Here is a 14,295-nt window from a genome sequence, read left to right as displayed (position 1 = left end):
CACTCCAGGGCCACGGCCCTCACTTTAGAACCTGTCTTATTAAAGAATTCCTGCACCTGTCTGATCATCACTTTACTCCTGAATAAAATCCACCTCCCTTTAAACCAGCAGACAGATAAAACCAGTGGTAAACTTCGTCCCACACACGCCGGCTTTGTTTACTGCATACCAGCCCTGCACAGGGGAATTGTGGGTAAAATCGCAAAAGTGGAAGAAGACGAAGAATGAGGGTTAATGCTTGAACAAAGCCATTGCTTGGCTTTTGTTTGTCACTTTACCACTTGAAGCGGAGCTGAATGGAAAGGGGCGTGTCTCTCTTTTTTGAACTGTGACCCTGAGGTCAAGCATCCCTTCCACGTCCTTGTAAAGGTAGATCCTTCTACACACACAAAAAAACACACAGATGACAACACGCCCGCCTGAGTTCTTACAGGCACACAACAGCAGATGCACCACCGCTCTGTCGTAAAAGGCGGTTTCAGTCCATCATGTGTACACACGCACACGATCCATTTTCGCTCTGGACCAGTTCCACCAACAGGCGACAGCATGACTGTGTAAACTTTGCTCTAATTGTTTAGCCGGACGTTCACAGTGATATACAGTGAAACGACCCCAATGTGCTTCAGTCTTATTGCTTAGACACATCATCAAAATGTTTTAACTCCACTTTTAACCATTTTTGGAGAAAACAGAATTTCATGAAAACGGCCTCAACGTTAACTCTTTAAAGCCCACGGTTAGTGGATTTGACACCCAGACTGTCTTGTGCACAGCGCTGTGATATTTAAGAACTATACATGTGTGAAAGTATTTCTGTTGTGTTAGTAGATTGGCACCAACCTGTGACAGCACACAGCAGACATCAGCCACCAAAGCTCCCTAAGGTGAAGCAGAGCAGCATCAAAGTGAGATGTTCTGTGTGTTAACGCTTATTTCATTAAATGGTTGTTTTTAATTCACTTTTAGTGAGTATTTTACATGCATTATGTCTGTGCGAGTGAGTGAATGAGTGAGACACTCATAAAATATGGTTTTGAAAAATGAAAAATCAGCCCACAGGGAGTATAAAGGTTGATGGGGGAAAAAAATATGCCCAGAAGCTGGTTGAGGTTCATTCAGGTTACATCCCAGTTAGAGCCAAAATGTCAGAATGCAACAATGTGGGTTTTTCAGGAACAAAATTCTTTTTTTTTTTTTTTTCAGGAAACACTTTGTCAATATTAATGGAAAGAAGGAGAAAAAAAAAACACTTTTGCGTTCTTCAACTTTAACTAAATGAGGTGAAGGAGGCTTTCTCAATTGCAATGCATGCTGGGAGCTACAGTAATTAGATTACAATGGCTGTGACTGGAATGGTTCCCTTTCCCACATTCACGCTGCCCCCTACAAAAAGGATCCGTCCTAATTAGAGGAAATTCACACAGATTAATGAGTGAACTTGGATACTTTCCGAGCAAATAGGCATATTTCACGCCTGGTGGCATATTTGTAATGTGTTTGGAGAAATGGTTTCCACTGTCACAACCTGTTTGGGAGGAAGGAATGAAGGTCCATCAGTATTTGGAGATTTTCTGTCCCATCCTTATCTTCAGAATAAATCAGTTGCTGCAGTTAGAAATCAACAGGCGAGTCATCATTTAGTCAGATGGACATACATACATACCTGACTTTTATACATAAGATGATTATTTGACTAATCACTCTCCAGAAAAAAAACAAACTTTGGTTGAAGCTTTTCGTGTTATAACACTGAAAATTAATGTAACTGATATAATTAATAATTTTTAGATTACCGACTGCCTCTTGGAATTTTTTTCTTTATCTGAATTGTAATTATAATTATGTATTATAATAACGAAGTCAAATCTGCAACTGTTATTGTCTGCGATTGCACAGACATCTTTGTGCAACATTTGCATGGCTCTCTCAATGATGTCATAAGCAGAAAACAGATGAAAGGAAACAAAAGAAAAGAACTGATCTCAGATTCACACATGCTGCAAAATGTGACCAGCTCTTCCCTGAAGCAATGAGCATCAGTCCACAAAGTTCCATCAAAATCTGTCCTCTACTGTCTGAGTTACTCTGTTCGCAGACAGACAGGTGATAATATAACTGTTGAGGAGATTACACCTCCAGCCCCCTCTGGCAGTTAACACAGATAACCAATTAACCATAAAAAAAACTAATAACATCAATAAACACAGTCATGATGAACACAGAGGACTGCTGAAATCCACAACAGGGTTTTTAAACAAAAATGCTTCACTGCATAACTATTTTTTCTAATTTTGGAATCGCAACTCATGTCAACAGAACATCTGGGTTTGCTGCATTTCTGTACAGGAGTGAATCAGAAGGTACTCAAGTGTGTTTTTGTAGCTTTATAGCTCCTGTATGGAGTATTACACAGTCATAGTCCACGGGGGAGAAAACACGGAAGGAAACATTAAGATGATCGAACAGGGAGGAAGAAGGAAAATAAGAAGTAGTACATACTGGATCTACTCCTCTCTACCCCCCCAGTGGTGATCTAATGATCTTCCAAACATCAGTTTCCTTTGGTTTCTCCTGCTGGGACATCTCGACGGGGCTGGAGTCTTGTTTATACATTTGCACTAACGCGTTTGGCAGATGGTTTTATTCAAAGCGACTTACAATTAGGGGATTATGCAATGTAAGCTAGAAAGACATCAGGAGATACATCAGCAGCAAGTACAGTAAACACGAGATTTCTTTCTTGAACATTTGTTGCTCTTTTTTGTCACAAATGTTCATGCATGGATCCACATGTATGCAATGCATGACCCTCCCGAGTCCTAGCACATCTCCAGATGTCCATGTACAGTGGAACACCAATGGTCTTGAATCACAGACAGTGTTCATAGGAAGCAAGACCTCTACCATGCCATCACTATACCCCTCACTGCTGATCACTCAGGTCTTGGTCTTTTCTTATTAAAAAAACGTGCAATGGCACGCTGATTGGAGTTGGGCAACTTGCTCCATTGCGTAGAGCACCCAGAGAAGGAATTCTACGTGGGACTTGGGGCAATGTGGAGGTGGTAACACCCGGTGGTAGAACACACAAGATAGCCCATGAGCCAGAAACCAGTTTTGACTGAATCTGCACCACTTAAGAAGACTAAACTGCACTTACAATCCAATGTCAGTATACATGGCAACACAAAAATGTATGCTAGTCATCCAAGGGTAGAAGCTCTACAGACGTCAAAAGTTAAAGTTGCTTGAATTTTGGTAAAAAAGTGATGCATATTATTGGTTGTGCTAATAGGATTATTAAATGCAATTGTTTTGACTTTGGTGAATGGTTGGTTCCACACATAATGGACAAACAAGTTCAATGTCCATTGGATTTGATGACATATGAGAGATGTTACCCCGTGTCTTCAAATTCATCACTCGATGACACCAAATCCTACACACTGTAGATTTAAGGCATTTCATAGTCGAGGTGTGACATGTTACATGACCAGATACAGTATAGACTGATTTTCTGAATGTAGTACAGAGTGAATCTGCATGATCTGGAGATGATTTAAGTATGTTCAATGACAGCAGCAGTAATTTGATGTTGTAAAATGATTAAAAAAAATTAAAAAGTTCAGCCTTTGTTTGAGCTGAAGGTGACATCCTTTCATCTTTAAAAATCTCAGACAGGTAGGAGGAGAGCAATGCAGAAACTGCAGAGTAGAGATGAGTGTCATCAGCATATGAGAGTATAAAAAAATGATTATCTGTGATAGGACCAAGAAGCATCCACCAAATTCTGTTCCCCAAAATACACCTCCATCGAGTTTTACATCCTGCCCTCTTCTCCTGTGACTAACAAGCTGACATGTAGCTCTGCTATTTTGGCAGAAGATGTGTCAGATAGCCGTCAGACCTCCTGAGCCCCCGTCAGACCCCGCTGGACATCGAGTTCATTCAACAGCCTTTGCCACTTACGGAATACTTCACACATCTGTCAAAACAGATCAATTGAGTTCAAACAGATGTCAGAGGCACAAACCCCACAGCTACACGCCAACGCATTCTTCTCCGCCGTGACTCACAATGTGTCACAGCTCAGCCAGGCTGACTCCTTCTTGGGCTACTGGTTCCAGCAGGGGGAAGTCACTTAAAGGCATGAGCCTTCTCTTCTCCTGTCACTCTATCTTTTATTGGATCTTCTCTCTCCTCCTTTTCTTCTCTTTCATTCTCTCTTGTCACGCCTACTCGTTTGCCCTCTCCTCTTTTATTATCTCTCTGATCTTTGTTCTTCTCTTTTTGGTCTTGTCCTTTTGTTTTGTTTTTTCTGTTATCTGATTCTCTTCACCTCAACAGAGGTACTGTTTTTGTCGACTGTCTGTCTGTTGGAAAAATTACTCAAAAACTAATAATTACCAGATGTGAAATGACACATCGTATTTCGTGATGATTGCATCGCAGAGTTTGTATTGAATCATAAAAGTTTTTCTTTTTATGAGTTTTGGGATACCATGAAATTCAAATCCTGCATGGAATAAATAATAATCTCTTGCAGAAGAATTGTAACTGATTTATAAAATACGCAGAGATTACATTCTATTAATTAATGTAAACAGCGCTGTAATTATGTATTGTGATATGCAGGATCACAAAATATAATTACCTTTATTGAAAGAACCCAGCTGAGGTGGTTCAGGCATCTGGTAAGGATGCCCTGTGGGCGCCCCCCAAGGGAGGCGTTTCAGGTATGTCCATTTGGGAGGAGACCCCGGGAAGACCCAGGACTAGGTGGTCAGATTATATCTCCACACTGGCTTGGGAATGCCTCAGGATCCCCCAGTCAGAGGTGGTTAATGTGGCCCGGAAGAGGGACGTTTGGGGTTTCCTACTGGAGCTGTTGCCCCCGTGACCTGATTCCGAATAAGGGATTAAAGATGAGATGAGATATACGAGGGCTGTCCGTAAAGTATAGGTCCTTTTTATTTTTTTCAAAAACTATATGGATTTCATTCATATGTTTTTACGTCAGACATGCTTGACGCGGCGCGGCGGCACAGGAAAAACACCTCCGTGTTGATAACCATTTGTTAAAATCCAGTTGGCTTTTGATGGCTTTCAGTGGAGTGAGTATATGAGAAATTGTTTATCAGCTGGAGATGTTCCAACTTGTCCTCAAGGCTTCCAACAGAGGTGTTTTTCCCGTGACGGAGCGTCGCGGCGGCTGCAAGCCGACGCTGCAATCCGCCCGCACGTCTTTCATTAAAAAAATCTCCTTTAACAGTGGAATATCCGGATAAAATGCTGAAACCGACTTCTTCTGAAACTTCTCTGTTCTCTCACGACGTCCTGGATCAACAGAGCCTGAAATGTGGAGGTTTTAAGCTTGAAACAGGCTGATGACGCTGCCTGAGAGTGCTGCGCGACGTCTCGCACCGTGAAAAGTCCTTAAAGCGACAGAATCACCTCAAAATCTCTCATCAGTTGTTAAAATTTTCACTGAAGACCAGCTTAATTTTTCGAACCGTGTCCACTTCGATGTGTCTCACAGGTTTAGAAAAAATTTTGATCAAACAAAGCGCCAGTCTCTCAGCAACTTCTCAGACAAAGGAATTCCGACGAGGGGCTGGACGACTCCTCCCACAAGGAGTGCTCACAGGCGAATGACGTCACCGACAGGCGTGGAAAAACTCACGCATGCGCACGAGGGTTCAAGCATGTCTGACGTAAAAACATATGAATGAAATCCATATAGTTTTTGAAAAAAATAAAAAGGACCTATACTTTACGGACAGACCTCGTATAGGAGATCATGAAGATAGTGTATTCTTACACCATCTAATATTTACAGTTTTATCGCCAAACTTGGTATATAATAGGGGTTTTTGTCCAGGCAGTGGCAGCAATGCACCAAAGAGCAATGTGTTAACTGATGATAGTTGGGAGGAAGAAAAACAAAGCCTGTTGGTGCGCAAAAAAACCATCACTGCTTGAAATTACTCATAATGCCCCATAGTCACATTAAAAATTATATTTTGGGGCAATTCAGTCAGCATGTGCACTTCCTTCTGGCCTTACAGCCAACGAGCAATTAATAAAAACCATACTCTGAGGCATGTTGTGGAAGAGAAATTGCATTAATCAACACAGTTAAGTAAAGTGGGTGCTCCTTAGAGGATCTTGCTGAAATTTGAGCTTGTCCAAGATATGTTTATTTGGGATATCTGCTTCAAATATAAAGACAACTAGACCAATTTTGTTCAAGTTATCTTATGCACAGGAAACTGCAATTGAGGGGTGCATGGACAGAGTGCAGTTCTTCATCTTGCTTCTTGCCGTATGACCACTGGATGAATCAAATCAACCAGTCTGGTCAGCTGTATTATTTTTCCAAAACACCTTCCTGATAAGTGTTAATATTGCTTCAAACAGCAAGTAGAGATTTGCAAGTATGTTAGCATCTGAACAGCACCAGACATATTTCACTCCGTCTAATTGCTCCAGGCCTTGGAATAGCCTCTGCTGTCACTGGGTGCAATGCATGCTGGTCTTTGTATGCTATTTGAGTAATTTTCTTTAACAAGTCTTCTTGAGAACTTCAGAGGTTCAGTGACTTGCTCAAGGACACTGATGCTTAGCCATGGTCAGTTCAACCAGTATGCCAGCATGGGGCACGGAATTGACATCGCTCATGCGCCTGCGTACAAAATAACTCAGAAATTGGTGAGCAGATTTTCAACAAATTTGGTCAGATGATTCATTGGGTGAGTGTCTCCACATTTTTTACTGTTGGAGGCAATCAGTCAAAGGTCAAAGTCAAGGTCATCAAAATTATGATCTGAAAAACACATTTTCCAAGATATCCCTACAACCAGTGGGGCTACAGAGACAATATTAAGCTTACACAAATGAGTAAAACATTTGTAATCATGTGATATGAGTGGTGTTATGATGACATCACAAAGACGTCACAAAATTGTCATAATTGTCTGAAAAACACTTTTTCTAGGATATCTCCACTGCCAATGAGAAAAGAGATATAAGCCAGAGCTTTTTTCAATCAGAAAATCATTTGTCATTACATCGCATTAGCTACAACCTCATGAAATGACGTCCCTATGCCCCCCCAACATATTTAGGGTAAGCATCATTTCTTTGATGCCTTTCATTTTGATTTATACTTTTCCAATTCCTGAGCAGGATTACTCTAAAACTCTTGAACCAAATTTCATCACAACAGGGCACATGGATAAAGAGATGAATGCAGGAATTTTCCTTTGACAAAAGTATGAACTCTTCTAGTTTTCCCAGCAGCAGTATGATTTCAGATGCTCTTTTTTCCATCATCCTCTTGGCTTCTTATCGCTAACTTTCCATTTTATCAGCCTCAGTCCCCTCTTTCATCTCTTTCTTCTTGTGCTTTTTCTGCTCTCTGAGCAATGCGTACTTTTTTCCACAGTAGTTGGCAGTTTTGGCTCCAAAATGCACCAGGAGAGGCCAATCAGGCACACTGTGCCTCCTCACCACCTCCTTACTCAGGGAGGCGCAGCAGAAAAACTGTGCTGTGGATGCAAACCTGCACACACCAGCACAAAACGTCTTCATTCATGCATTTACAAGCATGCACTGCAACACAAACACATCAGCACACACACACACCTGTGCAGGGGCAAGGACGTGGCTTCACATGGGCCTCAGGCTGGAGCTCAATTACCTTTTTTAACAACACTGGGCCACAGCAGCACCATAAAACTGTGTCAGCTCTGTGATTATAACAGCACCTTCAGGTGGTCACAGATCTGCACAAAAAAAACCTGCTGCAAAGTATCCAAATCTAAAGGTCAAGAAGGCAGGCTTCAAGAATCTGGGCAACCAAAATCATAATAAACATCAAATGTGTGGTTTTGTCCCAGTGAAACCGGACCATCAAACTTAAACTAGTCTTCGGGGTTTGTGGATTATAAATGTCACTCCTGGAAAATGCTTGTGTGGATGATGAATCTTCATCCAGCCCAGCTGAGGGATTGTGGGGCCCCTGAAACCTTTACACCTGGGGGCCCTGAAACAGCAAACACAGGTCTGTCTGGGATCCCTGATTTATAACCTCTACAATGTTGACATGGAGCCTCGAACAATAAAGTAAAAATTCTGTAAAAGTTATTTGATGATATTATTCTGCAGAAACTGAAAAAGTCATAATCAGAATTTATATCACCAAACTGTCATTTTGCTTTTTTTTTCCTTAGTGCAATTACTGCAACTGAGTGAAATTATTATTATTATTAAGTTTCGCACCTATGTCTGCTGGCAGCTCTCGGTCCGGTCTCCGGGTAACCCAGACCCCAGCCGATCCGGATCAGCGCGAAGGAAATCAGGTAGAAGAAGCGAACCTCCATCATCAAGTCCGCTTAAAGGACAATAACAAACATTTGGTTCCTTTCAATAAAAACGTTTTCCTGCTCGTTGATGTTCAGTGAAGTGGTGCTGCGGATGAATGAAGGAGATGAAGATCCATGTCCTCCTCACAGGATGACAAAGTCCCGCAAACTCTGCGGTGCGCCGTTACGCACGATTCACATGGCAAAGTGCGACAGAAGCAGCTTGTTGGAGTGTGACTGCTGACTTTGAAGGAAAGAGGAAAAAAAGTTTCCTGTCAATTCGCCTCTCTCTCTCTCTCTCTCTCTCTCTCTTTCTCTCTCTCTCGCTCTCTCTCTCTCTCTCTCTCGACCATTTATACGGTGGTCTTGAAGTGCAAAACACATCACCAAGACAAATGCAATGCAGGACTGATTCCACTGGACACAGTTTACTGTCTTTCTGTAATGTCACACACGTTCACCTGACATAAAAGTAGGTGTCTTTGCTCTGCCCGTTTTTACATTCTTCTACTTCTACTGGCGGCTCTAGTTAGGGGTCACCACAGCAGATCATCAGTCTCCATCTCAGTCAGTCCTCTGTATCTTCCTCTGTTACATGCATGCCTTCAGTCATTACATCCATAACCTCCTCTTTTGCCTCCTTCTGCTCCTCATGGCTCCATCCTCAGCATCCCTCTCCTGCACATCCCCAAACCATCAACATAGCTAACATCTTGCCAACTTTCCATTCTGTGACAAATCACTCCTGCCACTTTTATCCATCCTCCCTCTTATTCATGCACATGTACGTCATTTGGCTCTGTTGGACTTTTTCATTCCCCACCTCTCCAGAGCATATCACCTCATCTCCAATCTAATTGCAAACTGCTCCCTCATCTCACTAATAGTCCGAATACCGCCACGGTTTGCAGGGTGCTGCTCAGAGACTGCAGTGTCAGAGTTCTCAGTTATCCTTTCATTGAAAATAATGGAAGATCTAGTACATGTGAATATGGCAATTTCAATTTATTTTTATTTATTTAATAACTCTGCCTCAAGCCACTTCACATGGGTAAGGTCTATCAGCAGTATGATATTTCTGGCCATCTTGCTACATCCATTCTAAAATCACTTTAAGTGATCGAAGATGAACTCAAGCATTGATGCTTGCCAATTTATGTCCATACATTGTGCTATCTGCAGTAGATAAGAACTGAAAACAGGCATTGTTTGCCATGTACACACCACAAGACAATCAGGTGGTATTAATGAAAAGGGGGAAGGGCCCAGTCCAAACCAGGTCCAAGTCTTTCGATATATATTGTAAGTTTTGCAAAAAATTTTATCCTTTATGAAACAGACTGAACAATCAGTTCAAATATATAAAACAATCCAATTTTATTCACAAATCTGGGTAAACTTCAAAGTTAGCTGATCCTTTTCCAGGAAAGGTTTCACCATTTGTCGAATATTCAGGAAAATCCACCTCAGTCTCACGGAAAATCAGTTGTGTCTGCATTCTCTGCCTCAGTTTTCACAATCTTTCCTCAGTTTTGTTCTTAAAAAAAAAATATAAATATTATACCACAATTTCCTAAAACCTTTTCCAGATGACACCCCATTCTTCATATACATTTTTGGGAGAAAAAAAATACACATCATATATTTACACAAAATACAAAATAAACAACAACAAAAACATCTGGGTGCTCTAAATTTTACAAACTGGTGCAGGTTTTCAAGAAGACAGTGAGCAGCAAATGTGTGACATTATTTACATTTTGCAAAATTCCATCCATATCTTTCAAATTGGTTTGTCCAAAATATGTATAAATGGTGAGATATTCGGAATCTACGTGTTTGTGCTGCCAGCAGCAGCTAACAGCCGCCTTATCCCACCGGAGGTGAGACTGATGTTATTCTCAGACGTTGTCTCCATTACACTTCAACTCCTCTTCTCCTCGCTGCCGTTATCTGGGTCCAAATTTAACAAGTGCCAAAAAAAGTAAAAATAGCCATCTGCATTCACAGCAGTTTCCTCAACCATTGGCAAGAAAAGGGATCTCGAAGAGAAAAAACCTTCTTAAAATATCTTGCAGTAGAATTCCCAGTTTTGGCCTCCTGCAGCTGAGAAGCATCACCACAGTACGACGCTGCCACCTCCATCCTCTGGAGTCAGGATGGTGTTTGGATGATCATGATGACGGGTGGCATTTGACCAAAGCCAAAAAAACAAAAAATGGCGTTTAATCCGCTGCCACTAATCTCAGTCAAATAGGACCGCAGAACTTTCTACCAGATGACTTCAGAGTTTCCTGCATTCTTTCTGCCTAAATTTGTTTTTAACTACAGCTTTCGCTCTGCTGGATCGACCATAAAGCTGTGATGAATGAAGCTGCTTCTCCAATCACAGCCCTTTTTTAAAAATTTTCATATTAAAGAGTATCATTTTTAAAGTTATTTTATAAAGACGACGGATGCTTGAACCATTTTTTTTGCCTGCTGCATTGGAAAGCCTCTTTTTTCCTCTGTTTAGGAGCAAATTCCATTATTTATTTGGAATGGGAGTATTTTCATGGGGGGTCTTCTACTCTCTGGGTGTATTTCTACTTTTTTTTACTCAAAGAAAGTTGTAAATCTCAACTGTGGAATGCCCAGCTCAGCAATACTCCCATCGGCCCACTAATGAGAGCAGCTCTCCCAGCTGTTCAGTCCCAGACTGAATGACTCCCTGCGGAGAAGGTAACCAGACCTCCTGAGGAGGACGAGGCGATGCACACACATGCAACCATTACCTGCACATACATGATGGAAGCCAGATACCTGTTAGCATCAGTGTTCATGAATTATTCCAAACTATACTGTAGGTCAGGAATCCAAAAACTGTGTTACACTGATGTCCAGAACCATATTTAGAAGTCAGGTTGTGGTACATTTGTGGTATGATGGAGGAGTAGGATAATTTATTTTTTTCAAGAACTCTGTGTTTGTGCAAACTAATGCTGTCAAACTGTGCTTTGCCCAAAATAAAAGCTTTAACAAGTTATGACCTCCAATGATGGGAGGGCTAATGTACAATTTCCACAAAGTTCACACCTCGTTTAGTGGAAATACAGGCTGAAAATTGGTCTTCTAAGTGTACCCTCACTGTAAAAAACCCCACATAAAATCAAAGTGGATTCTCTTTCAAAATGAAAGTTAAAACTGTTAAATAGCATTCTCATCCCAAAGTGTCCTCATATTGATGCTTTTAACTTGGTGTAGCCGTTGTTGACATATGAAGGTTTTGGATAACACTTTACGATAATGGAAACACTAATTAACATTAATTAATGCAGTGATAAGCATTACTAACAGTGAATTAAGAGTAGAATTTGTTTAGTAATAATTAATTATCAAGGATGTTTATGTTATCTATTGCAGTAATAAGCATTCATTAATAGTGAATTATGTGTTAACCGGGTTTAGTAATCAGTTACTAATGGTGTCCATATTAGTTATGCTTTAACAAACTATAACTAACACTGAATTTAGCATTATCTGTGTTTAATAATCATTTATTAACAGTGTTCATGTTATTTAATACAGTAATGAGAAATAACTGAAATGTGACTGAAATGTTATATGTGTTTAGTAATCATTTATTAATGGTATCTTGCAGTAATAAGCATCAATTGATAGAGAATGTGTTAACAGTCTTTAGTAATCAGTAATGGTGTTCATGTTAGTTAATGCTGTAATAACCCTTACCCAACAGTGAATTAAGCATTTACTGTCATATATTAATCAGTTATTAATGGTGTGTTGTTATTTAATGCAGTAATAAGCATTACTTAACAGTTATTTAAAAATTAACTCCTGTTTAGTAATCATTCATGTTAGTTCATGTTCTAAGCATGAACTAACAGGGAGTTAAGCGTTAACCAATGTGTATATTATTTATTCATGGTGTTCAGCACTTTTTTCATAAATTATTAATATTAATGTTAATTAATTTAACATATACTCCCTTACTAACAATGACTAAACAGTTCATGTTTATTGCTACAGTAATTAATGCTAGCTAATGCATTGTTTTGTAATGTGTAACTGGGTTATATGACGGATTGGTAACACTTTACTTGTAGGTATCATCATAATAGAGACATAACACTGTCATACCTGTTATATGACACAGTCACGCATGTGCCATAAACATTATGTCATTGTCATAAATGTTTATGTCTGCTGTCATTAAGTGTCATTCAGTTTTTGTAATGACAAGTTGGCATATACCTGAAGACCAAAAAGGCCAAAGACAACTTCTGGTTATGTCGCTTTGATTAATATCAAGTTGTCATTACAAAAACCGAATGACAATGACAGCAGTCATAAACATTTATGACATTGACATAATGTTTATGACACGTTCATGACTGTCATGTAACACTTATGACAGTGTTATGTCACTATTATGTTGATACCTTCAAGTAAAGTGTTACTGGTGTTACTGTAGAATTTTTTTGTGTTATTCTTTCATACATTTTTTTATACAGATACAGAAGTGTACATTCAGCATCCAATAATGAGACCAGGTTGGTGTAAAATGTTTTCACGTTGATGCTCAATGGCATCTTTTATAAAACTGTTGCATCAAGAAGCCTGTTGTATATTTTTGATGTCATAAAACAATACAAACATGTCAAACCTAAAGTGGGTAAGTACTTTTTATCAGCACTGTGAGTGATAAGACAAAAATAATGAGGTCTGATAAACCATGTGATTTACGACAGAAACCAGACTTAAACTGACCTCAGTGGGAAGATTATGTGAAAGAAGGGATGAATGTTTGAAGGTTTGGGACTCACAAGTTACTGCTGACATCCCACGTTGTTACATATAAATCCTATAGAGAGCAATTAATCTGTGTACACAGACATGCAGCAAAACTCTACCTTCTTAACCTCTTTCCTTATTTAAAGCCAAGTTCAGCAAGTTTAATCAGAACCTTTCAGTGATGATACAACAACCTGTGTTCAGTTGATGTACAGTACATCAAATACTCAAAGAATCTCAGATGTAATCAGTATGTTTATGACCCCTTAAAGGTTCTAAAGTCTTGGATTCCCGATTTATCTTTGGATCTGGAGAACTCCACTGGATGGGAACCAACACTCCAGCGGATGGTTTCCAACTTGATCTTTTACTACCAGACAAATATTACCTACCGCTACCCCGGGCAAATTTTAGGAGTGGTTGCATAATGATTTTTTTTTCTGTCAGTTTTTTCCAACATGTTAAAATACTTACATTCTGCATTAAATTAACATATGAAGAAACACATTCAGCTGTGAATCTTTAACTTCTAATAAGTTTCTCTGATCGCTGTGAAAACGCATATTTAAAAGCTGTACGGCCTTTCAAATTATCCAAAATTTAGCTTCTACCGAAATCCAAGCATTAAAATGGAGGTTTATTTTTGCAATGTGCTGCAAAATTACAGGTCATTTTAATGAAGAGGACATATTTATCTGTGGGGGGAATTCCATGGTGAATATCGTGTTTTCCTTCTAACGCTGTTGTGCAGATGACTTGCCAGAGGAAGTGCGTGTGTGCATATGTGAGGTATTGAGATGACCTTTGACCTGACTCACTTGCTTTGTGCGCGTTCCCGGGGTGTGTACGCTAACATGCGTAAATCATTTTAGTGGTGTTATCCGGTTACATAAACAGTGCTTTTAGATTTAGAAGTGTTTATTTTCTCACTACATTTTATACTGAAAAGCTGTTTTGGACCATTTTCTGCCAGCTGACTTTCTTTACTCTGACTGGCAGTCTCCGTGTGCTTCCCACCATCCCTCACACACTTTGAGGGAAGCCCCCAAGTGATCTGTGACGTTGCTACCACATGTATGTCACGGTGTTTGATTGCTTGAATTTTGAAACTATAAGATGTTTCGAACGAGCG

At 39.9% G+C, this 14,295-nt stretch overlaps 1 protein-coding gene across 1 annotated transcript in view; it reads right to left on the bottom strand.

Annotated features, from left to right (window-relative positions):
- Positions 1-8,633, bottom strand: part of emilin1a (elastin microfibril interfacer 1a) — a 31,847-nt gene extending 23,214 nt beyond the window's left edge. Inside the window, exon 1 of the mRNA XM_034162051.1 lies at positions 8,287-8,633. Within this exon, the coding sequence (XP_034017942.1) occupies positions 8,287-8,390 (104 nt within the window). The 5' untranslated portion in view covers positions 8,391-8,633. The remainder of the gene's footprint in view (positions 1-8,286) is intronic.
- Positions 8,634-14,295: the final 5,662 nt, after the last annotated feature.

Source organism: Thalassophryne amazonica, chromosome 21 (assembly GCF_902500255.1).
Source record: "Thalassophryne amazonica chromosome 21, fThaAma1.1, whole genome shotgun sequence".
NCBI lineage: Eukaryota > Metazoa > Chordata > Actinopteri > Batrachoidiformes > Batrachoididae > Thalassophryne > Thalassophryne amazonica.
This window is presented reverse-complemented; position numbering and strand designations above follow the sequence as displayed.